This window comes from Megalopta genalis, chromosome 17 (genome assembly GCF_051020955.1).
Source record: "Megalopta genalis isolate 19385.01 chromosome 17, iyMegGena1_principal, whole genome shotgun sequence".
Classification (NCBI taxonomy): Eukaryota; Metazoa; Arthropoda; class Insecta; order Hymenoptera; family Halictidae; genus Megalopta; species Megalopta genalis.
Window position 1 is genome coordinate 3456809 of NC_135029.1, and position 26858 is coordinate 3483666.

Here is a 26858-nt window from a genome sequence, read left to right on the forward strand (position 1 = left end):
ATATATATATATATATATATATATATATATATAAAATGCAGCAACATTGAAATTTCTATAATCCATAATATTTTAGATGTAGACTCTTGTTGTTTTTTCATTGTTTTGTAATTTAAGCGCTGACGATGTCTATGTTTATTATATAGTTATAGATTATATAGTTATAGATTATAGACTTGGGAAGCGGGTAAATAACTTCTTACGAAGTTTTAACACAATAACACTGTACATGTGGAAACTACAAATTATTTTTCATGCCACAAACTATGGTTTTACGTGCGTCTTATTGTATTGTGTGGAGTGTAGCTCATCAGCGGTCTGCGCGCTCGCGTCCGAATGGATTTTCCGAGAACTCTGCCAACCTACGTTTTCGAAACGTTCAAAGGGATCACCAGAGTATGGATGTTTATGCAAATATAGAGATTTTCAACCGGTTTTTCTTGCAGAAGTGAAAGCGAGTGCAATTTTTCCTACAGTCGTTAAAGTCGTAAACAGCAACGTTCGCCTAATCCTGGCAGAAAATATTCGTTCAAAACAATAAATGTGATTGTTGAAGGAATTATTCAAACGTTTCTTTGAAACGACAAATATTGTATCAAGGAAAGTAGTCCAATTTAGACTTAGCTTATGCCTAATTTACAATTCATAGTTAATTAGTACCACGAACTATTTTTCCTGACATAAAAAATAAGCGAGATACTCAAGATGCTCAAGTTAGATAGAACATCCTGTATAGCTAAACCCAACTCAAAGCATAAATTATAATAGATTGATACCATTAATGATACTTCAAGTATTTTCCATCATCAAGATACACGATGGTTCAATCTATGTACTCGCCCAAATTAAGTTACTCTTCTGTCTATTAACCCTAGAAAGATAACCATATGACAACGTACGTAAAAGATAACCATACGCTTCAGAGGCGCATGCTTTTCTAAGGCGTCAATTTTATACTAACAATGGATATTTATTTAAGTTAATCTAGTCATTTTAAAGGTTTGGCATTATTGTAAAAATAAAATGCATTTATATTATATTTTTTTATATTTTAAGTAATTTTAAACTTAAATCACTAGACCTCTATGAACAATTAACAAAAATCAACAGTCTTCGCAGGCGCCTCTGCGACGTAGGTTATCTTTCTCGGGTTAAACAAATGACTAATAACAGAAGCCTAATAAACTAGCTTAACAAACACCCTAACAAATAGCCTAACAAAGCATTAGGATATTTTTCGATGCTATCAATGTGAAGATGACGTTAGATTATTGCAAAAGAAACTTTTACAACGCTTGGGGATAATCATATTTTTCTTTAAATCAATGTCAACATTTTTCTCATTTTGTACTTTCCAAAAACATAAACATGTTCATTTTTATGTTAATGTTTCTCTATATGTGACACGTTTTATTATTTGACTCGATTTTATTGTTAATGAAATCAATATTTAGATTGCATATATGAAGAATCATAATGATCAACGCCTGATCTGTTTGATGGAATACCTGTTTTATATTATTACTTTTTATTGTACGGCTTAACAATCATGAAAAGTTTGATTTATAAGAATTTGTCATCTTTTTGTACTATGCAATTGCAGTATAAATTGATTTCTCTCTCATATATTTGTTATTAGTGGATGCTTATAGGATTTTATATTTTAGAAAAAACTTAATTTTATATCACTGATTTTACTAAAATGAACAGTTTCATATATAATATATTACATGTATTGTAAATATTTTCATTTTGATATTATTCTTACCGTAAAAATGCTTTCGTTTTCTATAGCATAATCTTTAAGATTTCATGTATTTAGAATATGTATGCGCAATCGATTAATCCATAAAATTGATTCTATTACGCTTTTTGATTAATAAAATTATCAACATAGAAAATAAAGTCTCAGTAATACTTATTATATGCAAGAATATTTAAAAAAAATTAATAACTAAGCAAGTTGTCATATTTATACTAAACTCAAAAAGTTAGTTAGATTTCTACAGATAATCAAATACTCTGCTGATGCTATAGTGTGGCAGCATACGTATTTTACGCGCAGAATGTGAACTTCAGTTTTACTGTGCCTGGTGAAATCATCCATAAATCGTGACGCTTTCGAACGCCTGAATAGCTACTTCTTTCACTGCATTCGATGCATTGTTTCGCTTAGAATATTTCTCCTGGGTTCATTTGAAGTTACAGTAATTATAATGTAATACTTAAAGTAAAAGTTCATTAATTGATTTACCATTTCATTTCACATTGTTCCAATGATTTTCAGGAATACCAATTAAGTGATCATTACAATGTAATTTTGCTAACTCAAGGAAAATGAATATTTTGAATTTCTCAGAAACTAATGTATGCATAATAATGTGTACTTTATAATTATTGAAATACAAATTATGTTTCATAAAGATAAAAACAAATAATTAATACGTAAGCAAGACGATGAGGAAAGTTGCATGTTATTTCTTAAGATTTTCAGTTTCAATCATTTCAAATGCGCATATTCTCCTGTTTCAGAATATTCTTCGCGAACCTATAGTTTACTATCATTATTCTTTTCAGAATTATACAAGGTGACTCAGCAAACGTTAAGTGTGACTCGTTTAGTAGTGAACTATATGGTATATGAAAAAGTGGTGGAAACAAAAATTATACGATACAATAAGAGAAACACCGTTTGGTTTTTCTATCGAGGTATGAAGATTATTCCATGTTTTTTCTTTTATTGTAATGTGTAAAATTTAATTCTGCAATTGGAAAGAAAGTTTAACCTAATTACTGTATTAATAAAATAACAACTATACCTAATTCTTTATTTACACGGTAGATTGACCGCTAGTACCGTTTTAGGAAATAATAATCATTAGTTATCATTCAAACGTTATTTTACAATAAATTATTATCAGAGAAAAGTTTTCTACGTCGACTAAAACAATTACTCCTTGCTAGCAGAAAAGAAAAATGCTATTAGGTCTTGTTAATTTATACGTTTCTTATATTTAAAAAATCCGTACATATATAACAAAATGTATAAAGATCTAATAATCATAATGAAAATATTCTATTTAACAGTAGGTCTACATAAAAATTCTAAAAATAAGCGCCACTGAAACATGCCGTGTAAAGGTACAATTGTATTTTGTCTTTTTCGTAACGTGTCACTTGAAATTCATGCGAAATGGAAATTGAAATTGAAGTTAATTATAGCTTCGCGTATGTAGTCCGACTGCGAAATATGCAATGTTTACCAAAATCTGTGTATGGTAGTTCAAAGTGAAGAAAATATTTTTAGTACTTTGTAAAATTCGATATTTGACATCCGACAAGAACAACTTCAGGAAAAATGATTTGTTTACGAAGATAACAATACATCATGGTAATAGTTTTGCAGTCCGCGGTATTGACAATAACCGATTCAACTCAATGCGAAGCTTTGTGTCGCAAAAATTAATTTCGTATGTAAAATTAAAGTTCTGTGTGTCAATGTTCACAGCAAATGCGCAATTTGACTCTTGAGTCAAATACATGTATGAGTTTCGTGGAAACCATCTGATAGTAAAACTTTATGACGCGTAGCGTCGCGACGCATCGGACCATTAAGTGTCGTGGATACATTGCAGAAAAGTAGAGAGTACGGTAGCATTATTGGGGTAACTAAGGCATTGTCTGAAAAATCTTCGTGCATTGTCTTTGTTTAATTTCTGTAAATAAAATAAAATATTTGTATAATACAATATTTCGCATCTTTTAAAATGCGAATAAGGAATACTATTTAAAATCAGTGTGTATTATATGAATACTAGTATATACATATAGTTCATTTTGAGAGAACTTATGCATTAATAAGTAGACTGTGGATTTTATGAATTTATGGGAATACTGAATACGTCAAATACAAAACAGTGATACCATTAAAAAATTTGAACTATTATTATTATTTACTTATTGTATTATTATTATTTATTATTATTATTTACTTATTGTATTATTATTATTGTATTATTTTTAAATTATTAAAATCATTGAGGAGGGAGACATATATGTATATAGCTCCTCTATCTTGCAATTATTGCAAACAGTTTTTATTTTGCATAAAAACCCGCAGCCTATTAATAAGCATTCCTTTGTTTAGCTGCATAATTAGTAGACGGTGGACATTTGTGGAAAATACAAATTCTGTGTAACAATTGCAAAAAACAGGAACTGCTTGGGCATTTGTTTCTTCCAGTTACCAATAATGTAACCGGATTTGTGTATTTTCACTATGCGTTTCATATAGGTGAAAGCAGTTCTTGTCAGAATTATTTGAAAAATAGAAAGAGTAATAATTAAACAATTATTTCAATCGTATCAGCTTGGCAAGCGTATCATATTAGCAATATCCACACAAAATTAGAAAGCGAAACCTTCATTAGAATAAGAGTGCGTTGCTATATTTAAATACTAAATTTTTTCATTGTTATCCATTTGTTCAACTATACAAAAATCGCTGAAACGAAAGAACGAAGTTCGCCGTTGTAGGCTGATAAGCTGCTTTATCAAACAAAGGAGTAAGAAGTGAATATTTAACACTTTATCTGGTGACGAATCTTTCAACGATGACGTTGCTCAATCGCGATAGCCATTTCATTCATAAACGAACAATTAACCTCATCTAATCATTTCTTTTAGGATTGAATACAGTGGTAATCCAAATTCTATTGTCTACTTAATGGAAGAGGTAATGGAAAATATAATATATTTATGAAGTAACATAAAATGTAATATATTTTTTAGGTAATAAAAGATATAATATATTAATTTATGAAGTAATATAAAATGGTGGTAATATGAAATATATATATTTATGAAGTAATATAAAATGTAATAAGTTTTCGAGATAATATCAAATATATGTATTAATGAATTAATATAAAATGTAATACAATATGTCTTTGAGGTAATATAAAGTGTAATTAATATTTTGGCACACGTGATCAAATATATGTATTAATGAATTAATATAAAATGTAATACAATATATCTTTGAGGTAATATAAAGTGTAATTAATATTTTGGCACACGTGATGTATAGGTAAATGTGTTTATTTCATTGCAATCAAATATTCTATCCAATTTTCTATAGAACACAGTATTTTCTATTTTCGGAAATGTATGAACAAAAATGAATATGACGATCCCGGTAATTTTTTAATTATGATAACTTCTGCGTTGGGTAGAATAATTCAGTAGAAGAATGAGTCAAATTGCATTTTTGCAAAATCTGTACCGTACCACGGTTGATGAAACACTGTACAGGGTGCGTGACGTCCGCGTATAAACGTTCGAGGCTCCATGAACGCTGGTACACGTGCATGATAAACAAGCTCTGTGGCGCAAACGAAATTCACACGAATTGTTACTATAGTTCGGAGAAAAGTGAATGCACCTTTCTTAAGATTCGTTTAATTTTAGATCAAACTAACGATAAGCGCGGTCACGTCGGGGGAAAAGTTTCTCGTCAAAATGATAACTTCATTTCCAATGAGAGGCAATAATCGTGCGAAATTTACAGAAACGTTTATAGTCAGTTTAACGTTATGATCGCGTGCGAAATTTTCTAACTAATCATTCGAACTGCTAATGTGTTCATTTATATATTTCGGCAAGTGAAACGGATGCTGAAATCGTGCGTAACAATTAGTGAATACTATACGAAATGTTTGCAAATGTACGTTAATTGTACACTGATGCACAAAAGTATCAGAAGTTCTGCTGATTTTATGCAAGTGGATGATACCTATCGACATTTGTTAGCTTGTTGTTTACATAAATGTTTCAACTATGTATATTGTTTGCGCATATATATTACTGCAAAACATTTACCGCGTTCATGGTGTTGCGAAACCATAATACGGAAAATTTTCGTAGACCGATATCTTTCGAATACTGAATCTTTAACGTTTTCATATAAATTTTGGCTTATATTATCTATAAATGATTAAAAACTGTTATTTTCTTCATAAAATGTACTTTTCAATTTCTACACTACTAAAAATATTTGTTCGCGTTAATTACGACAATTAGAAATCAAAGAGAAAGTTCTTTTTTAAAATAATTTTAGTACATTGATATTAATAAATTAACATTCTTGAATTCACGTACTCAATTTTGTCACAAGTGCACAAAATCTTCAGTATAATCTAAGAAATAAAACGATAAAATTGCATAGGAATGTTTATATTAAGGGGTAAAAAATAATGATCTGCTGAAAGCAATGTCTTTAGAAACGCAGTAATAATTTTAGTTTATTCGGTCACTTAATAGTCAGAAGAGTAATGCGCCCTCGGTAATGCAATTTGCAGGTATCTGTGTTCTGTTATATTGTCCGGTCTAAGGGTCTCGCATTCCGAATGAATTGAAATGTAATATCTGCATTACATGAATGCGAAGCAGTTCTTCTTATAAGGAAATCCATGACGTATTACTTAAGCGTTTTATCATAGATCCACTACATTTGATTTTAAACTTTCTGCTTCAATAAATTAACTTCAATTATAATCAAATGAATCATTTTCTACGATAGAAATGTCTTACTTTCAAAGATTTAATTCTACGGATATTCAATTTTTCTGGTTTACAGTGTATAATTAATCAGTTGACATTTATTTAATAATTTATGTGTGTATATACAAATTGTTTTACCTGACGAAGGATTTGCAATACAAAAGCAATCAGATAATTTATATCCCAAATAATAGGAAAACGTGATTTTCATTTCACTATAATAAAACCAAGATCGTCTAACTTTATATAAAACAAAAGGTTGCAACTACAATGTGTAAATCGCTGAAAAGAAAGACTCGCTTGTTAAATAATTGAAAGTTGGGAATTTTTCTGTACTTGTTCGTGAAAATAATCATTTATATTTTGACTGATAAGTCTCAACTACAGTATATAAATATATAAAATATTTGAGCCAAGTAATAGTTTCCATAATAGAATATTAAGTTTCGATAAAACATCTATTATCTGCATTAATTAAAATTAATTATCCTGCTAATGATCATGGGTAATAGACAGTATGTAATTATATTTTCTTTTTACTACCCACAGTCAGACGATGTTTTATTTTTACTGTCTATTTCATTCGTCTAGAAATTAAAAACCATATGCGCTTGTCTAATTCGTTTCTCTCTTTGTTATTAGAATTCTCAGTTTGGAAATACTGAACCGTTCAAGAAACCATTCAAGAAACAAACTCGCGGTAACCACAATTTCCACTATGCATTTCATTGTAAATGCTGTTTTCTATTGATTTAGAAAAATTTCCATTTTTAGACTGGAAAAAACGAAATTATTTAACCGACGAGATTCTGGCACGTGTTACATTTTACTTGAGGTAAATTACAACAATATGAAAAGACAGAAACATATCTCAATTATTATGGAAATTAAAAATTTATGTTATCACGATGTGTAAACGAAAGTGTAGAGTGAATTAAAAATGCATGCATCATATAATATAAATTGTAGATTGTAATGTAGTAATATGTTGAACAAGTTTCCGTGGATATTAATCAAAATCTAAAACAATTAATTCACGCTTGTACCAATTATTTAAATATTCACAAACGTAGATGCAACACAGGTGTAACAAATACATGATTTAAATAAACCATGAATCCATTATAAAGGAACGTATTAAAGTTAATTGAACAGAGTTTCGTTTTCTTGCTGTCTCAATTACCGGGAGCTTCCAGAATGGAAGGAAGGCTCGGAGAAATGAAAGCGTGATAGCGTAAATCGAAATTAAAAGTATTCTGTTACATATGTAATTCATGTGCACCTTATGCTCAGTTTCATTGTTGCGCAACAGAACACCGTGAAACGAGAGAATTCACAAAACAATACCTTCTATACTATAACCTTTTATCACTAGTCTGTGCACTACGGTCATTAACCGTGTAAACTAAAACGTTCTCTGTCAACTATCCCGAAGATATTACGATCTCAAATACACTGTTTGCGTACGCGTTTTGTACAGACGTTGTATCCGACTGTAACACAAGTAACCACGATTGGAAACAATAAACCTGTTCTAATTTGAAGAACTCGGCTCGTGAGTAGATTGCAGATTTTATGCGCTTATGACAGAAATGATTAGGCGAAATTCAAGACGGTTGAAAGATGAAAAGAACGAAACTTCGGTACGACTACGTTAAGACAAGTACGGACAATTTTAATTTCGCATAAAAATCCACAGTCTGGTTATGATCTTCTGCAAATGCACATAAGCCACTTGTAACGCTTTCGTTAATAGAGGAGCCACTTTCCCAATGAATCGAGAAGCCACCGTACAGTAAGAAGACATGTTAACCCTCTGCACTCGAATAACGCCGCTTAAAAAATTCAAAACTATCGTTTCGTACGATCTGCATCGGTACAATCTTATAAGCAAATTCTCTTCAACCAGTTAGTTTATCTTCGACCATTTATCTCTTTGAAAAGTGTGCAAGTAATTATTAGAGCGCAGATTGTATGCATTTGTAACAAAGATACGTGGGTGTAACTGAATATAGTGAAAAGATTAAAAGCCAATTAAGAATGTCGGTGTACTAATTGCAACTTATTAAAATGATTAAAAAGAGAAAGAAAATTAAGCTCGACTGATTTGTCTCGCAATCGGTGCAGAAGAATTTCATTTTGCGTGAAGATCCGCGGTCTAGTAACTACACTGTATATACTCATTTAATAAAGAATATCAAAGTATATTATATATCCTTTTTAATCAGTCGGCTGTTCCCGACGAGTACACCCGTCACGTTGAAATGCCAACGTTTTGCGCGACGACGAGTACACTCGTCAAAAACAGCTAACTAGTTGAACAGAGTAACTCAGTTCCGACATTGTTTCGTAAACATAAGCGGATCGAATTCATTTAGATTTCGTAAAGTTCTCATTATGGAACTTGCTCCAATGAAGGAGCTTTTCAAATTCGTACATAGAATTGTAAAACAAGAAACCGGTGACGTTGACCGTGGTGGGCTCCGGTGCGTTAATTGCTACGAATAAATACGTTCAAACTGTTGGCAGCTGATTCGAGAAAGATCAGCGAGTGCAAAGGGTTGAAAATAACGGAGTTTATTTCTGCAACGATCGAATAAACGTGCAATCGTATTACGAATGTCCAGCAAGGTACGCGACGCGACACCTCGAATTCTCTGAATCCTCGGATGGTCGATGATCGCGAGAGAATCAGCTCGGCGACGCGACGGACGAATCGAAACGAAACCGATTCTCCGGTGGAGGAGGGGTAGGAGTTAATGAACGAAGGGGAGAGGGTAATACTCACCGAGATACGTTGCCGGGTCGAAGGGTGGCTGGTATCTGGTACTCGGGGTGGAGCACGCAGGTCCTGTTGAACTCCTGCACCCTCGTGGGACGCTCGCCGCCGAAGGGCTTAGGGCTGCCGATTGTCCTGTATCCCTGGTGCTGGGACAACTGCTGTAGCTGTCGGAGCTGCAACTGTTGCTGCGACAGTCCCTCGCAGAATGCGCAACCGGTGCCTTGACGCGCGAACACTGACACACAGACGAGCAGAAAACCGATTTGGCATACGTGACGGAGCATGATGCTCGATTTTTCTCAGCTAGGAAATGGGTATTATTCAGGTGGAGGATGACTGCGACGTCGCTACGTCTGTCGTCCAGTGGTGAACGAGTTCGACTGTGTGCCGAACGGTAGACGATGCCAGTCAGCGAACGAGGCTGCCGCTTGGGAAACCACGCTGAGACGAAACGAAATAACCCCTCTTCGCTTCCTACCGAGGCGACTTCGTGTTTGCCCCATCTTCTGGAAGGAACCCTCCCTCTCTTCTCCTCGCTCCTACCTCCTTTCCCTTACTCTCAACCCTGCCTCGTCCCCCACGGCCGATCAAACCGTACACACTCGTTGTTATGTTTTGTCGTGCATGTGCTAGTGCCCGACCACGTGTACGTAGGTGACCCTAATTCGAGGGAATCTTTGGAGAACCAATGGTTCGCGGGGTTACGTATCAACAGCGACGTTTATATGTATTAACCCTCGGTCATCGTATACCGGTACGCCTTCGACCTGCCTGTTGCAATACGTTTGATCAATGCGTCCGAAAAAATGTTGCAGACCTTCTTTTGTTTCTTCTTTCTTTCATCGATAAATTAATCGGGTTCCGAGGGTATTTCGGAGCGCTATTCTTTTTTTTTTTTAAAGATTTTGCGAGACTGTTTTAAATTATGATTTCGGGCGTACGATATGTTTTCGTTCGAATTGTTCAACACGTTCGCGAACGGTAAACGTTTAAACGAGCTGCGGAAATAGAAAGATGATTGATTCCAAAATTATTCTGTTAAAGTGCGTAATAATGTTAATAAGTATACGCTATATGGAATTGAATACATGATAATGTGGCTTTTAACCCGAGAAAGATAACCTACGTCGCAGAGGCGCCTGCGAAGACTGTTGATTTTTGTTAATTTTTCACAGAGGTCTAGTGATTTAAGTTTAAAATTACTTAAAATATAAAAAAATATAATATAAATGCATTTTATTTTGACAATAATGCCAAACCTTTAAAATGACTAGATTAACTTAAATAAATATCCATTGTTAGTATAAAATTGACGCCTTAGAAAAGCATGCGCCTCTGAAGCGTATGGTTATCTTTTACGTACGTTGTCATATGGTTATCTTTCTAGGGTTAAAGAAGTGTTAAGCTATATTGTTTTGAACAAAGTCTTTGAACGGTTCCAGTCGTTTTGGCAATTTAAAACGAAAGAATGAAATCGTTTCTTCGTTGAAATGACAGTGAGTTTGAAAAAATATCTTGTTTTTTTTTGGAAAATGGCGTTGTCTTGAAGCTCAAGATTTGAACTGTTAGGTTGTTTCGCTTTTGGCGAAGTATACCGATGAGTTTGGTTCCTGTGATAGCGGTAAGTAGACCACGGATTTTATGAGCATATGGCAAAAATGGTACAGTTTTGTGTATCTCAGTTGCAGTGTAATTTTGTTAAATTACTTTCAAATTATTGAAACTACAAACAAGAAAGAAGTACACCTTTATTTAACTTTCCCTCTATACAATTATTGTCGCGGGCAATATTTATTTTGCATAAAATCCGCAGTGTAGCGTCAAGATTGCTGAAGACTCTCAAATTTCGTAGTCTACCAAGCAACTAATTATAAGATATTTTATATCATTTCAAGAAAGACGTGTTCAAAACTTTTTCCTAATTCGTAATTTCTATAAATTGAATTAAGTGTTTTTTTAAATATACCTCGAGAAACTGCAACAAAAAAAATGGCTTCTTCCACTGTCGATTCTGTATTCAAGTACTTAGGATGTGTAAAATTGTGTAATTGTCGATGCGTTCGTCTCGTTTTAATCGTTCGAATTCACAAGACCTTCGTCAAACGTTTGTGACCAGAACGTATAAAATCGCTCTGGAATTTTTATTATCTCAGTTTATGCCACAGTTATACCACAACTATAACATGAAGTTTCGTACACGAAGTTTCGTCTTCTAGTAACCAAGTTCGGAAATCTGTCGAGTAGGCGCTACTGTATGGGAATCAGCGCGTCTGTTCATGACTTACCGTTTCTTCTTATAAATGCTTACGCACGCGTCTCGACAAATTGTTAAGAACAGTTTTCTTGAAAACTAAAGGCTGAAAGTGAGAACATTATTAGTCAATTTAATAATTGATAATCAACTTTTTGAGGAAAAGTTGCCGCTTTTCTGGCTGCATCAAGATCGCAGCCAACATGTATACAGTAATTACAACGGTGTAAGCTGAATCCGTAGTTCAAGAGGAAGTTCGAGGAGTAAGAGCAATTGGGGGTAGTCCGCGATAAGCTTCCGCGTTTTCACCATAGACACTTCCTAAGTTAACCTATGACTACGCTTTAAGCACGTATTAAGTATTTCGTAAAAGAGACTTGATTATTGAGCCACTTCAGGCGTTTCCCACGTATTACTAACTCAAGAGAACAATATGTTTTAAAAGCAATGCGATCACAAAATGGAATCGATATCGTTGCATTTAATAAGTTACGAATAACAATTTTTGGAGGTGGAAAGATTTTAACTTTTTAACTGATTAGGATCGATGACATTTTATATTGTTATTATTATGTTCTTTAATGAATGCTTGAAACATGAGCTGTGTCTGCAGAAAGTTTACAAATATTAAGGATGCTACAAGTATAACTTGTTTCGACTAGATAACATAATGCTAAAAAGTTGTGTATAATTTTTAGATCGAGAGATTCGACAATTATTTTCTCTCCTTTTAACGAAATTATGTATTTTGCTAGCGTAGTGGATATCGAGGAAAATATCCACCTTCTCATATATTCGAATTGTTGAATTATAAAAATCATATAAAAATTAAAAGAGCACTGATGCAGTGTATAAGACAATAAATAATATTATTATCCAACTTTTGTAGCTTTAAGTGTGCAAGCCGAAGTTCGAAAACCGAATTAAACATTCTTGAAAACTTAATAATGTTTTCATTTTTAGTCGAGGTAACTTGTACACCAGAAATTTTTAAGTACATAGGTATTCAATGAATAATGTATACGTTTAGATTGCACGACGATGCGACAGAATTAGCGTAAAATGGCAACTGTCCAGATGATGCTCGATATCTCGGATTTCACGCACCTATGGCAAAAACGAGCAGTTGAATTTTACAACAAACCGAAGATTGAAAAGAAAATCGTATCTTACCAGGGAAAGAAAAGTATATTTTTCCTGTGCGTGAAACGTGCGTGAAAAATGAGAGAATTCTCTCATTTTGCACAAACATCCGTAGCCCGATTATAAAGATACGAGTTCGATAATCAAAAACAGCGGTCCCCAGCATCTTTCGTCCTGGTTTACAAACAAAGTACCCGCGCTAAATAATAAGTACACCATCCAATTCATCAAACAATATCATCTATTAGGGCGACTCGCGAGTTGCCTTCCGACCAACAGTTACATCTCGCCGGCAAGCATAGCGCAACAGAATCAACACGACTTCCACATAAATCACAAACCCACAACAGTAGAAAATTTTCCGGAACAAAACGACCTAGTTCAAAGAGAAAAGTAAAAGGCAACCTGCAAAGGGGTCCAAGAAAAAGGGAACCAAAAGCGCGGAGGAGATCGAGCGACGAATTCCGCCGTGATGGGATCTAACCCTGATTATCGACTTGGGCGATGAAACTCGTAGACCAACGACAGGACTATCCAGCCATCACCGGCTCCGCTGCGTGACACGATCGCGTCTATGGGGGAGCACGAAAAGAAGAAGAAGAAGAAGAAGAAGAAGAAGAAGAAGAAGAAGAAGAAGAAGGAGAAGGAGAAGAAGGAGGAGAAGAAGCAGCAGCAGCAACAGAATAAGAATAAGAATGCGAAAAAAACGGTCGAATCGCGAGCTACCCACGCCGAGATAGTAGCCACGGCGTAGATAAGGAAGAGCGAATTATTAACTCTGTGGTCGAGAACGGCGGCTATCGAGAGCTGCATAAGGTAAAGCAAGGCGGATGGACGGTTGTAGAGCGGCATCAAACGGGACCTTCCTGTTTCGTCGGGGCGCGAGGAAAGAAGGAGCCGATATGGCGCGAAGATCGTGCAGAAAGGGAAGTTATATACGGTACGCTTCACTGTATCTTGGACCAACCATGGGATGATGATGACAGCAGGTCTGGCGGGTGGCAGGCCAATAAATCATGGCCTGCAGTGTGGGAACCTCTGCCTATATGCTCGTCTCTGCGTGTATGGGGTATGCCATCGGTAAAACCTTTACTCCCGTGAGTCGATCGCAGGGTGACCGTACGTCGTACGTGCATATAACTCTTTCTCTTTCTCCATTCGCCGCGCGCCGTGGCTCCGCTTCGCTCCTTTCGGCTTCGGCTTCGGCTCTCCGGCTCTCCGGCTTCGGCTCCGGCTCCGGCTTCGGCTTCGGCTTCGGTTCCACGCTCCTCCGCGCGCGCACGCTCCGGCCACCACGCGCGCGCGCTCGCGCGTGTAGCAACACCGCGAGACCACGGCGTGCATCGGCATCCCGACGCGATGTAGGTGTGCATCTGCTATGAATACACCGTATTACATTGTTACTATGAAGGGCACCGATGCATCCCGTGTAATCAGTAACGGTGCACCGGTTAATCGAGATCAGCCTTTTTCGGTATTCGCTCCTCCTTTTTTACTCTTCGACGCGCTCACCATTCAATCGTGCAACCGATATTATGTGCATGTGAAAGCCTCGCCTCCGAGAACGACGGACACCGACAAATGAGCGCGAAACACCTGTAGAAGGGAAATATATGTAGCGTTTCTTTAGAAGGATGTCGTGGTGGGCTCGGCTTCTCGACAGTCACCGTCAGGATCGAAACGTTGTTTCACGCCTCGCCCTTAGAAAAACTAAGCACACGGACTAAACGATCGGTTTCAGTGCGGCGAAACTCTAAGTAGTTATTGGAGCACCGATCAGTGCCGATTAACGAGAAATTCGATTTACGGAACTGCGGACAAAGGGTTCAATTATCCGAACGGTGTTGTTTCAACTTTTAGCAGGCCGTTGTTTTCCAGCGAAATTTGGAATTTTTCTCTACGTGGAATTATCCAATTATTATGGAATTGGTCTATATGACTATATATATATATATATATATATATATATATATATATATATATATCGTCTGAAACAAAATTCAAGTCATATAGACCAATTCCATAATAATTGGATAATTCCACGTAGAGAAAAATTCCAAATTTTACTGGAAAACAACGGCCTGCTAAAAATATATATATAGGAAGACTAGTCTCCTGAAATACTTCTTTGTAATTTTGCTATTGCTTGGAATGACAAAAGCAAATATAAAACTCACGTCTGCTTAATCATTTTATTTTTATTATACTCGTGCTAAAAATTTCATTGAAATCGGTTGACGTTGTTCTGAGTTAGAAACAGTTAAAGACCGCGAAAATCGTATAATTGAGACTTCTGACTAACAACTATAAGAAACCTGCAGATTTAAAAATCTTTCAACGCTCGTAGTTAGACACTGCGTTGACCGATTCGAGTCATTTAGTACAGTTTGAAAAGGTTATTGCATTTTAAAAGGCGTACGGACACTTTTGTGTGCCACTGTATCTATTTAGGAGGATTTTCGAGTTTGTTTCTGATCACTGTGGATTTTTATGTACGTGTCAATTTTCATGCTTAATTTATAGTGAATACGAAAATGAAAGAAACCTTTGTGTCAGTGAGGAAAAGATCCTCTGTGATAAAAAATAAAGAATATGTGAACTTTCTTGTAGTTTGTAAATTCGTAGTCGCCATACGAGCGTAAAAGTTTACCGATTAGTACGGAGGCCAAGAACGGCACAGCGAATATTGAAAATTTTGCAATAAAACTTTACGATATAGTAAATGAATTATGATGTGCTTTTTGAAAGGAATTGTAAATAGCGTTTACCGCGAGAATTTTTATCAAAATATGATGAATAGAACGTATTAAACATGTGCAAAATTTTAATGTAAAAGATCGTCGTTATTAAGCACTCTATTAAAAGAACTACATTCGGACAAGCCGGGAATTAATTATTATCGAATGCTGGAAGAAACGAAGAATCTGAGAACAATGAAATCGAGGAAATGCTTATAGGTTTACGCAACATGCCAGAATGTAGACATTCTGATAAAAGTGCTATAATTGGATGGCTAAATTGCGATAAAATAAATGTTATAAATGACAAAGAGATTGTGGTCAAGAGGTAAACGGGAAAACAAGCAATTCTAATAAAAATGGAAATATGTGGACGCAGATGAGGAAAAAGCTAGCAAGAAATCAAATTCGGTCCTTGCTTTGACAATAATTATAAGACGCACAGCTGATTGCCAGCTCAGTAAGATTAGTAAACAAAAGTGGACACTGAACAGATTTGTCAAATTTTGGATTCAATGTTCTTGTATTATAATAATCGTGACATGTTTTGGTTCGAATAATTATGGTTTTGGATTGCTTATTTTTAATGCTCTCCTTGCGAGATAATATTCTTACCGAATTAAAAATTCAGGCGACGTTAACGATAGCTGGATCGGCGAATATTTTCCACAATCATTTTTTGTTTCACTTATTTACTTTTCCTAGATATTGGTTTTGCATAAAATAACCCCTCCAGTTGTAAACAATGTTTTACGTTAAAAATACAGAACATTTACTAAAGTACGAAATAAATTGTTGTTTCCGATTTTATTCAATCAATTTCACGATTTTTCTATTTCTCGAGTTGCGATAACAGCAAATAATGTCTGGCGTCCGTTTGAATGTTTGTTTTCTTATACTTATTTAGTATTTGTTTTCACGCATTTATATAAAAAATACTTGTTCTATTGTTGCAAAAGAGGCTAAGATGTTGGTGCCTACACATTTACGTTCTACTGTGTTCCGTTCTTATCATAGTGTAAAAAACGTAAGATACAAAATCTCCATATTTAAAAAAGACTTAAATTCCACGAGTAAATTATTGAAGCTCCATAAGGCTGTCTCATTGATCGTCTAAGGATTCAAAGTTTATCAACAGTTTTTTTTTGAGAATTCGAGTGAATTCGCAGAGAACTATGAAGAAATAATAAACAGCAGGGAATTGATTTCATAAAGGCGGTGCATGATAAATAATGTCTAGTTTACTGATAAAAATAACACACGATAGGGATTCGGTGTGCTTAGTAATGACGGACAGGCGATCACACGAATAAACACATATTAGAATTGATAAAGTATTCGTTTCACTATAACGATCTCGAATAAGTGGAGTGGTAGGAACGAATTTCTGAGAAACCGTATTTAGGGGCGCGAGACTGGATTTAGGTAAGTGTTACAGATAAATGTGGATTGTTTGTGCGACTAATGGAGGATTGATATTGTGCATTAAACAGGGAAATCTATAGTGGACCGCGGAATGTGTTCTTCGACACGATTTCCCGCTCTCTAATTTCGTTCCAAGATCGATGCACGTGTGCATCGAGTTATTCGCGCAATGCGGAACCATCCCCGTTACATAACAATGTAACGTAATTCATAAAAGTGAACACCGATTTCGTAAGGATCATGTTCGCAATAGGCACGCTCGTGAAAAGAAACGGGAAAAAAAGAACATTGTTCGAAGAAGCAAAACGATACAAGGGGTAAAAACGGTCGCGGTACGGCTTCATCAAGGTATCGTATTTTTTATCAAGTTATCGTGCCGATCGGCGCCTTTATCATTATACACACTTTTCTCCACGACAAGATTTCAGATAATATTCACCTAACCATTGTGTTCTCGAATTGATCATTACAAATAATGATCGACTGTCACGGGAATGTTTCGTAACACGAACACTTCGTTTGATAAAATAAGCGGCAAATGTGTAGCTACCGCAACCAGAATTAGAAGCAATTTTATTTAACCCTAGAAAGATAACCATATGACAACGTACGTAAAAAATAACCATACGCTTCAGAGGCGCATGCTTTTCTAAGGCGTCAATTTTATACTAACAATGGATATTTATTTAAGTTAATCTAGTCATTTTAAAGGTTTGGCATTATTGTAAAAATAAAATGCATTTATATTATATTTTTTTATATTTTAAGTAATTTTAAACTTAAATCACTAGACCTCTATGAAAAATTAACAAAAATCAACAGTCTTCGCAGGCGCCTCTGCGACGTAGGTTATCTTTCTCAGGTTAAAGGGTATACAAGGTCGCTCCGAAGTAACCAAATTTGAGCGCGGTATTTTTTTAATGTTTTTATGGATAAAGAGGCCCGACAAACACAGAGTGTTCTTTTTTTTTACTGACACCGAATGGCTTAGACATTGCCATTTTTTTCATTACAAATTTTATTTAGCGGAGAAAGTTTTTATAACTTCGAAAGCGCAATTAAGAGGAAAGTGTAATTATTATATTGCGGATTTTTATGTGAATTCTCATTTTGATGTATCGTTTTACAAAATATAGATAGTCTTATTAATTAAGAAATAAAGGAGACAATTAGCAACAAAGAAATGTTTCCTTTATCAACTACAAGATTAGTTATTGTAAAAATGAGATATAAATTAACAAGGTTTTATAGCATTTTTATTTCATTTTTACAATGAATGAACATTTAGTTGAGTTTACTTCTTAATTGATTATTTCCAATTATACAATGCACAGTATATAATATACAATTTTATGATATACAAAGTTCATTTACCAAAATTTTTTAATGTATTAATTAATATTATATTATATTATTAATTAATATATTATATATATTATAATATATTATATTAATATTATATTAATTAATATAAATTAATGCTTTCTATATTTATGGCACGTGTAGATTTTTAAAATACAAGAAATCGTATAAATTAAGGCGACCCAAATAGCATTTTTATATTCTTTTAAAAATCTGCGCTGCTATAAATACGTAAAGACCGGCAGTTCAATAATTAACATGTACATATAATTTTGGAGAATGAACTTTGTATATTATTAGAAGGCATGCCACTGGCAATACGTCTTCGAATGTGGTTTATGGTATAATTGGCAACCGACTCGTTTTAGTTGAACTGGTTTTAGACAAGGTGCTGAATAATAATTGCATTGATTTAACTCTTTTGGAGTTTTATTCCTGGAAATATCTTGAAAGTTTACTTTACGCTAACGATGTTAGTGGTGGTCTGGGAACGTTTCGGAATTTAATTATTACCGCATATAACAAAACTGGAAGACTAGGAGTTTTCAAACATCTTCAACAGTCTCTAAAATGACGATGCAATTTGTATGCTGCTATATATGAGTATATGCAGTCTGAGTATATGCTGAGTATATGCATAATACTTAATTGATTTAAGTTTAAAATATTTCTGCAATATTTTTTGTTACAAACGAGAAATATTTATATCTTTGGGAACCGTTTCCGAACCACGCAATGAAAACTGCGAAACTATTTTCTTATTAACTATCTGTTAGGAAACGGGTGCCTGATAAAAAACTCTTACGCTTTATTGTAGCTTATTACGTTGTTGGTTGCGTACCTGCTGCTAAATTGTGTAACATAATTGAATTAAGGCTTGATCCAATAAGCATATATGATATCAAGTGTCAATGAAAAATCGGTAACTTTATCTGCAATAGCTTAAAGGTGTACATATTGCATCGTTACGAACGGAAAGAAACGCATATTTTCGTATGCATGTATATATTATATGTATATTGTACGATACATTGTTAAGGAACGAGTTGGTATACTGAAATCAGATCTTCTGCTGCCTCATCACGTGGTGCAGGGCCCTGACAGAGACCGGTGAATGGTATGCGCAACATTGTATATTTAGATGTCTTATCTTCTCAACCCAACATATTACATCGCGCGTTCTACATATTCACGAAGGAATTGATAATACATATTTAGCTATAACGCTGCATCATTTCGTTAGATACATGGCCAGACGATTGGAATCGCCGCGTCATGATTAATTTATGTTGTATTGTATGTTCTGACATTGTACTATCAAAATTTCCTTCAATGTTTGCAAAGATATTTGCATATTTTGTAATTGTTCCTACATTTGCAAAATTGGCAGTGTAAATTTATTTTATAAGAAGAAGTGGAATTTTTAGAAATATAAGGTAGGTAAATAAAAAGTATATATCGTAAATATTATTATCTCACTCCAAAAAGGACATTGACACTAGAACTACCGAGTCATTAAAAATAACTTGTTTATCGTTGCGTAACTCGGTGCTAGAGTGTTCGTTTCGTTTTTCATTTTGCACGATTTCAATTTTATATGATTCTAATTTTGCAAATAATGTATGTTAATAGGTTAACCATATATTATTCGACATTGGCTTTGTCTTATAATTATTTTTTTTAAGCATAATAATAATTTATTCAAATACAAATATATTTCAAGATAAACCAACATTTATTGTTATGATACCATTTAATTTAACAACGATTATTTAATTATGCACTAAAGTACTGCCACAGATATAAACAAATTCGTACAGATTAATTTGCATAGGAAAAAAAGCAAACGAAGTGTTAAACAAATTCGATTTTCTCTTTCGATCGCGGGATAACAAATGTTGCGAGCACGGAAGCATGGAAGATCGATGCTAACAATATTGCAAGAAATCCAACGGGGACTACTTTAATTTCAATCTTACGAACATGGGCCCATTAACTTTTTTTTAACCACCCGTGTGTTTCCGGATTAATTGCTTTCTACCTTTCTTCTTCGGGCAGTTACGGGCAATAAAGTGGTGGATGCTCTGTGATCGCTATATAATGGATCCAAAGTTTCGATATTATCCTCGGGTCAGTCGTGATAAATGGCAGATTCACTGTAAAGGACTTGAACCTTTTTCGGTAGTTATTTTCGTAGCCCCGGGCCATGGGATGATCTATAACTGCAACATTGTGGCCGGAACCTTCAGTGGGCAAGTATTACTCTTTAAGAGAACCGGTTGAAACTAAAAGAATTGACAGCTTCGAAATTTGTTAAAAATTACCGATCGTTTAATAAATGACACTCCAATTAAACCAATCCGCGTATTCGAATATTCACTTTGTTTGGCATGTTTATGTTTACGTAAATGGAGTTACATCGCCTGCGCTTGTCACTGGAGGGTACCAGAGCTGATTACTTTGCCGCAGCTATTTGTTCGCCACCGATTTCTATATATATCCTCCCAAAGGGGTCATATAGGGTAAAGGTTGCTAATATGGAACACCTGATTTCAATAGCTCGTTGAAAGTAGAGGAAGTCGTTTCCTTAGCCTAAGCTACGTTACGGGACGAAGAAACTAATAGGCAATTACATTTAGATATTATACTATAATAATTTTGTTTCAATTCACACTTTTACATGAACGGTTTTAACGTCTTCGCAGATGTTTAGTTTGTGCTATTACACTTCACGTTCGCCATCTTAAATTTAAGTATAACCATACGAATAAAAAAATACGAAACTAATCTGTAGTAAAATTATATTATTATTAAATTCTAAAAGAACCTTGCTTGTGTTATAAATAATTGAATAATATGCAACGCGCGGATATTGTCTCTGAAGCAACTTATTGTTTGTGTTCTAGTTGCACTTTTATTAATTGTAATCTAGTAGCTAACAAGTTTTAATTAAGAAACTGTTAACAGCGTACTAATTTTGAGCAGTTCCGAATAAGCATACTTTGGATCGTATTAAATTGTACAGGTTAGTCCAAAAGTCTCAAAAATTAGCAGAACTGCTTTATTTGTTAAATATGTTAAATATTCGAATATTTCCCAAACTGGTTTAAAATTATTATAACTTTGTTAGATCTTGTTAGATCTGTAATATTTCCAAAATAGGATTAAAATTATCACAACCATTTTATTTGTTTACTATTTCAATACGACTCAAAATGGTTCAAGATTGTTACAACTTGTTGATTCGTTAAGTGTTTTAATTTTTATTTTTTGTATAGCAAAGTATTCAGTACGATGATCATATGAGATTAATTACGAACCGTCACACATCGCGTAAATGTGTTCCAGTTTCTTACGTAAGTGGGTTCTTACAAAGTGTTCCATGATAACTGTTAACGGTCCTGGTTGCAACGCTCATATTTTCTGCTTGAATATCGATCGCAAGCATTGTCATTGTTGAGAGTTCGGTAATAAATATCATCGCTTTGAGATAAACCAATATAAAGAAGTCGAGATCCGACAAATCCAGCGAACGCTGTGCCGAGTTTACTTCATGTCTTGTTGGAGTAACGTGTATAGAAAGTGATTGCGTTTGTGAGATCGAAAATGGGTCATACATAATTTTCCTCGTAACTAATTCCACACGATCTTCATAATTCATAAATAAACAAAAATTAAAATATTTAACAAATAAAAGATATAATAATCTTTAGTTGCTTTCTAGTTTATAAGATAACGTGTATGAAACTCGTTATTTTATTGTTAATACTTTTACACGCTATAAACATATGAAGATTCACAATTTCTTATAATGAGTATACTGATCGGTCGTTAGGATTTTATCTCAGTCATCGCTATCGTTTATGCCTTCTTCTTTGTGATTTTAGCGTATCTGTAATTAGATTGACATGTGTTTATTATTATTAAAATGTGCGTATTTGTGATTAGAATAAAACTGACAGTTATATGTTCGATAAAGCCATTTAAATACGAGTATCTACGTAATACAAATACGAATATCTCTTAGTATTAGGTAAAGTATGTTGTTCAGTTAAATGCATCAGGAAGAAATGGTATCGTTTTACGTATCATTCCCAGAAGTTTGCAGGAAATGTTGTACTGAGCGAACTGGATAGGTGTGTTTCTTGACAAACATGCTGACCAGATATCTTCATCATTATTTGCGGCAACAACTATGCAAAATGAAATAATGACCCTCGCGACCGCGAACGTTATCGTAACTTTTAGCAAAGTATGTACATGTACAGGGTGATCCTAGTAATTATACGCAGTTCTGTTTACGATTAATTAGAAAAATATCACAATAAAATAATCTTTCACGATTTAAGAAATTTATAATTCTACGATAAATTTTTACAAGTGTACTTGCAAATTATAAGTACACATTTCTTTAACCCTTTTGGTGCTGTCCGAAATGAGAAGAGTATAATGCTTCTACTTCTAATATCTAATACTATAGATATTACTTCAATATCTACTCTTTATGTCATTTTTTGTGACTTTATACTATATAAATTGTATAAATATTTTGTGACTTTATTACTTGCATTTATATTATATTCATATTTTTTTTGTAAATCATATAGAGATTATGGTAGATAAGAATTTTCATAATTACCAAAAATTAAACAATGTGGTTTTCATCCATGCCACGTACAAACTACAAATAATAGCGTGTGCTTGTATAAAAAATTATATTTAATAATTTCCAGTGAAAGCAGCTTTACGATTGCAATAATTATAAAATAAAAAACATGGAACCGGTCGTTTGATTAGCGAAGGTACGTTTACGTTTAAGTAGACAATGTCGCCAATTATCATTCAAAAATATTTGTTTATTTAAGTAATTTGTGCGTTTCGAGCGGAAACTGACATCTATATCTATCTGAAATAAAAAAGGTAGACTTGCATCACTTTCATCTTGTTAGTTTTTGTTGACTGCGATTATCAGTTTACATTACAGTTAAATATTTTTTAACGTAAGCATACGTTCCACGGATTTCACGAACTTCGCCGCCTGTTAGGCGAACGACCGCGTTTCGCAACATTTATTTTTTTCTCTCCGGTGCTGATAGTTTCTCATTAGACATCTCGAAATTGCTTTCCGCGATGTCTTTTGTCGCCGAAGACGAAGGAGCCAGTTAAACGAAACACGAGCAGACTTCACTCTCATTCGAAAAAGTCAAAGGCTACCGCGGGTCAGAAAATGGTGAAACTCGAGACTGGTGCTCGTAAAACGAACGCTAGGAACTACTACCCCTGTTGCTAATGCTGCGCTACGAAAGTTCTGAACGTTCCTTGAACGTGATGTCGTTCCTTTAATCGCGCGTCGCATCGACTTCACAAAGGGAGAACGATCAGTTCTTTTTTTCGCACGATCTTTCTCATTGATCAAGAATTTCTCTACTTCAGAATGAGTTGAAGCACCCAGTCGGTGCTTTTTAACAAACGCTTCCTGGAATGCATTACTTCGGACTGTAATTTTGGGGAAAATCAGGTAAATGGGGAGTACAACAGCGTAATCGTAATTTATATTAGGCGTATGTTAACATCATTCATTTATTCATCACTCGAATATTTATTTAATGCTAATACATTTTTTGCTTTATTTTCGTCAAAACAAATTCACTAGACAATAAGATAATATTTTCATAAATTAAAAATCTTGTTATCCATTATTAAGATATTTTTAATAGAAGTAGCATTAATATTATAAATACAAATAACATTACTGATTGAACATGGGAACATTTGCATTAAGACCTACTATTTATTCATTTAATTCCGTTATAATGCAAATGTTTATTTGCTATGACTGTTTTTTAAAGTGAGACCAATTGTTAGAAACACATTGATAATTTCTATTTTTATCATAGTGTTGTAATTAACACATTATTTATTTATTGAATTGTATTAACATTGTAGTAACAATTTTAATAATTCAATTCTTAAACGGTTGTTTCTCCTTTGTAGTTAGAAGTTTGCTAGAGTGAAAGATATTTTTATGCCGATGCTTATAAAAACAATTTATTACATCTTCATGATACAAGAATCAACGAACAAATTATTTAGTTCTATTACTTGAATACAATCTCTACTGAAATCGATAAATCTACACATAATATCAAGAAATTAGATCTTCATTGTGCAGTACTAACAAGCATACAAAATGGCAAGGAAAGAAGCGGGAAAATTTCTAGATGTAACAAAAAAAAAAAGCACGAACCTAAATTAATTAACATTGTGTTTTCAAACAACCTCGTACGTTTCTCATTCCTGTTTCGAGATACCGTGAAATGCCTAATTTCTTTGTTCTGTGTAACAGGATGATGAAACTTCCATGATTATAGGATTTCAGAGCTATCAGAAAAAATGTCAACAAGCTTTTTTACTCTGAATATTTTTACTCTTTCATTTTCTCGTGAAAGAACGACGCGACTTTCTGAGCGACTCAATAGAACGCAATAAACACGATATGACAACAATAACAACGTGAATAGAATAGATTAATAAGAAATAGAAGAAACGAAAAAAATAGGAGGAACGAAAGAAAGATGTGCGAGGAATTTATCCTACATCGGTTCTCGGCAGTGAATCGTTGAGTCTCGAGAACATCGGTAGCCCTTGACAGGCAACGTGTTAACAACACTCTCTGAAAGTGTTCTAGATGCATTTCTTTCCATCTGGTACATATTCTAGCAGGAATAAACACGTTTGTAGTAAACTGGCCGTAATAGGGAGACGGTGGTTAGCCACAACATATTGGAACAAATGACGTTAGTCGTAGATGCGAAGGGTTCGAAAAGACTTACACCGCAAGGCATTGCTTTTACGAGTTTCGGTTTAGCTAGCTCGATCGTTTCTCGGACAAGCCATGGCAGAGCCTCGAATGTCAGGTTCTGATGATCCAGTTGAGTATCGAGTTTACACGTAACTCGCTCAAATGCGAGTCTTTCCTTCGTCCCCTTCGGCCACTCTCTCGTTCTCTCTCTTGGCCTCTCTTTCTCTCTTTCTCCTCACATAACGTCTCTGTCTGTCTCTCTCTCTCCCTCCCTCTCTCTCTCTCTCCCTCCCTCTCTCTCTCTCTCTCTCTCTCTCTCTATTTCTCTTTCTCTCCTTCCACCGTCTTCTATTCGTTTTCGCGCGGCGAAGACCTACTCTGCGTTTTGCTGTCCACCACCTCGTGATAGTGACCCTGGCCGAAGGACCCGCCGACACCTTCCAAGTGTTACGCGGTCCAAGCGTTACCGTATAACCGTGCAAGAAAATCTCACCCGGCCACGTGAGGTCCCTTTCGGGTGCTCAGGTATCACACTGGCAACCTGAGATCTTATTCGGAGCTTGTACAGGTACACGCGTACGTATTATACGTATATTGGTCGCTTATGTTGCTCCATAACGCGACCCTCGCGGATTAGTTTCTAGATTTACGTGTAAGACGAGGACAGAGAGCGTTCCTTTTCAACAGACTTTGAATGGACTTCAGCCATTTCTGTCGAACGCACCCAGAGATAGTAAGGTATTACAGAAACTTCGAGAAAAATGGCTGGTCCTTTTATTTTGTACGATCTGTGCGCACTTGCTGCTAGAATAAATATTCATTTATCGCTTTTCTGGTTAGATCGACAGCTGTGATTAGCCTTTGAATGTTTTGGAAAATATAATCGTTATATTGCGAAAACTTTATTCAAATTTTCATCGTCACGCGTCATTTTACAACAATCAGGATCAAGGAAACATTTCTTTCGTCAACTAAACGATCACTGTTGTAGAAAGAAAATATAAATGCAATTAGATCTTATTAATTTAGACGTTTTGCTGCAATTTAAGAATATGCACATGCTGTGAACGCATAAAGTTCGCAGCCTACTAACGAATATATTAAAATTTTGATAAATGAACTTTGTACATTATATTATAATTGCATATTATACATACTGTATACTAGTAGAAATAATTAATTAAGGAATAAAGAAAATAAACGGAATTGAAGAAAAGTCTCCTTTGTCAACTAAAAGATTACTCTCCCAGTAGAAAGAAAATAAAGATCTGCAGATTATTAATCATAGTGGAAGTATCCTTTTTGACAGAACCTCTGCAAAAAGATGCGCCGAACAAAAATTCTAAAAATAAGCGCCTTTGTAAATATGCCATGTAAAAATAGAATTGTTTCTGTCTTTCAAGCCGTGTTACTAAAGATTCGAATGAAAAGGAAATTAGGTGTAATGAATATTAGGTTGTTTTTGTCGCACACATATTATACAGTCGCTGTACTGAGAATTTTCATTACAAAAATTTCACTATATGTTTGTGTAACTAAGAACTGTTGTAGTGTTCGAAGAAGGTGATGATTTAATGGAACGATATCTTGAAAATGCAGTACACATGCTAACATTTTTCAAATCGAATTTACGCAAATTTTACGTTTTGTTGCGGTGTACTTAAAATTTCTCCGTTTTGTAAGCTCATGCGGCGTTCATATTTTCAGCTTTAATGCTATTGTTATTAGTTTCAAAGTCCGTTGGTTTATTTTAGGGTATTCTAAATTGCAGACATACCTCAAGCCTAGGAATTT

At 34.5% G+C, this 26858-nt stretch overlaps 1 protein-coding gene across 1 annotated transcript in view; it reads right to left on the reverse strand.

Annotated features, from left to right (window-relative positions):
* nord (neuron derived neurotrophic factor nord) overlaps positions 1-9825 on the reverse strand; it is a 26137-nt gene extending 16312 nt beyond the window's left edge. The window contains exon 1 of the mRNA XM_033474836.2: positions 9350-9825. Coding sequence (XP_033330727.1) covers positions 9350-9627 — 278 coding nt within the window. The 5' untranslated portion in view covers positions 9628-9825. The remainder of the gene's footprint in view (positions 1-9349) is intronic.
* Positions 9826-26858: the final 17033 nt, after the last annotated feature.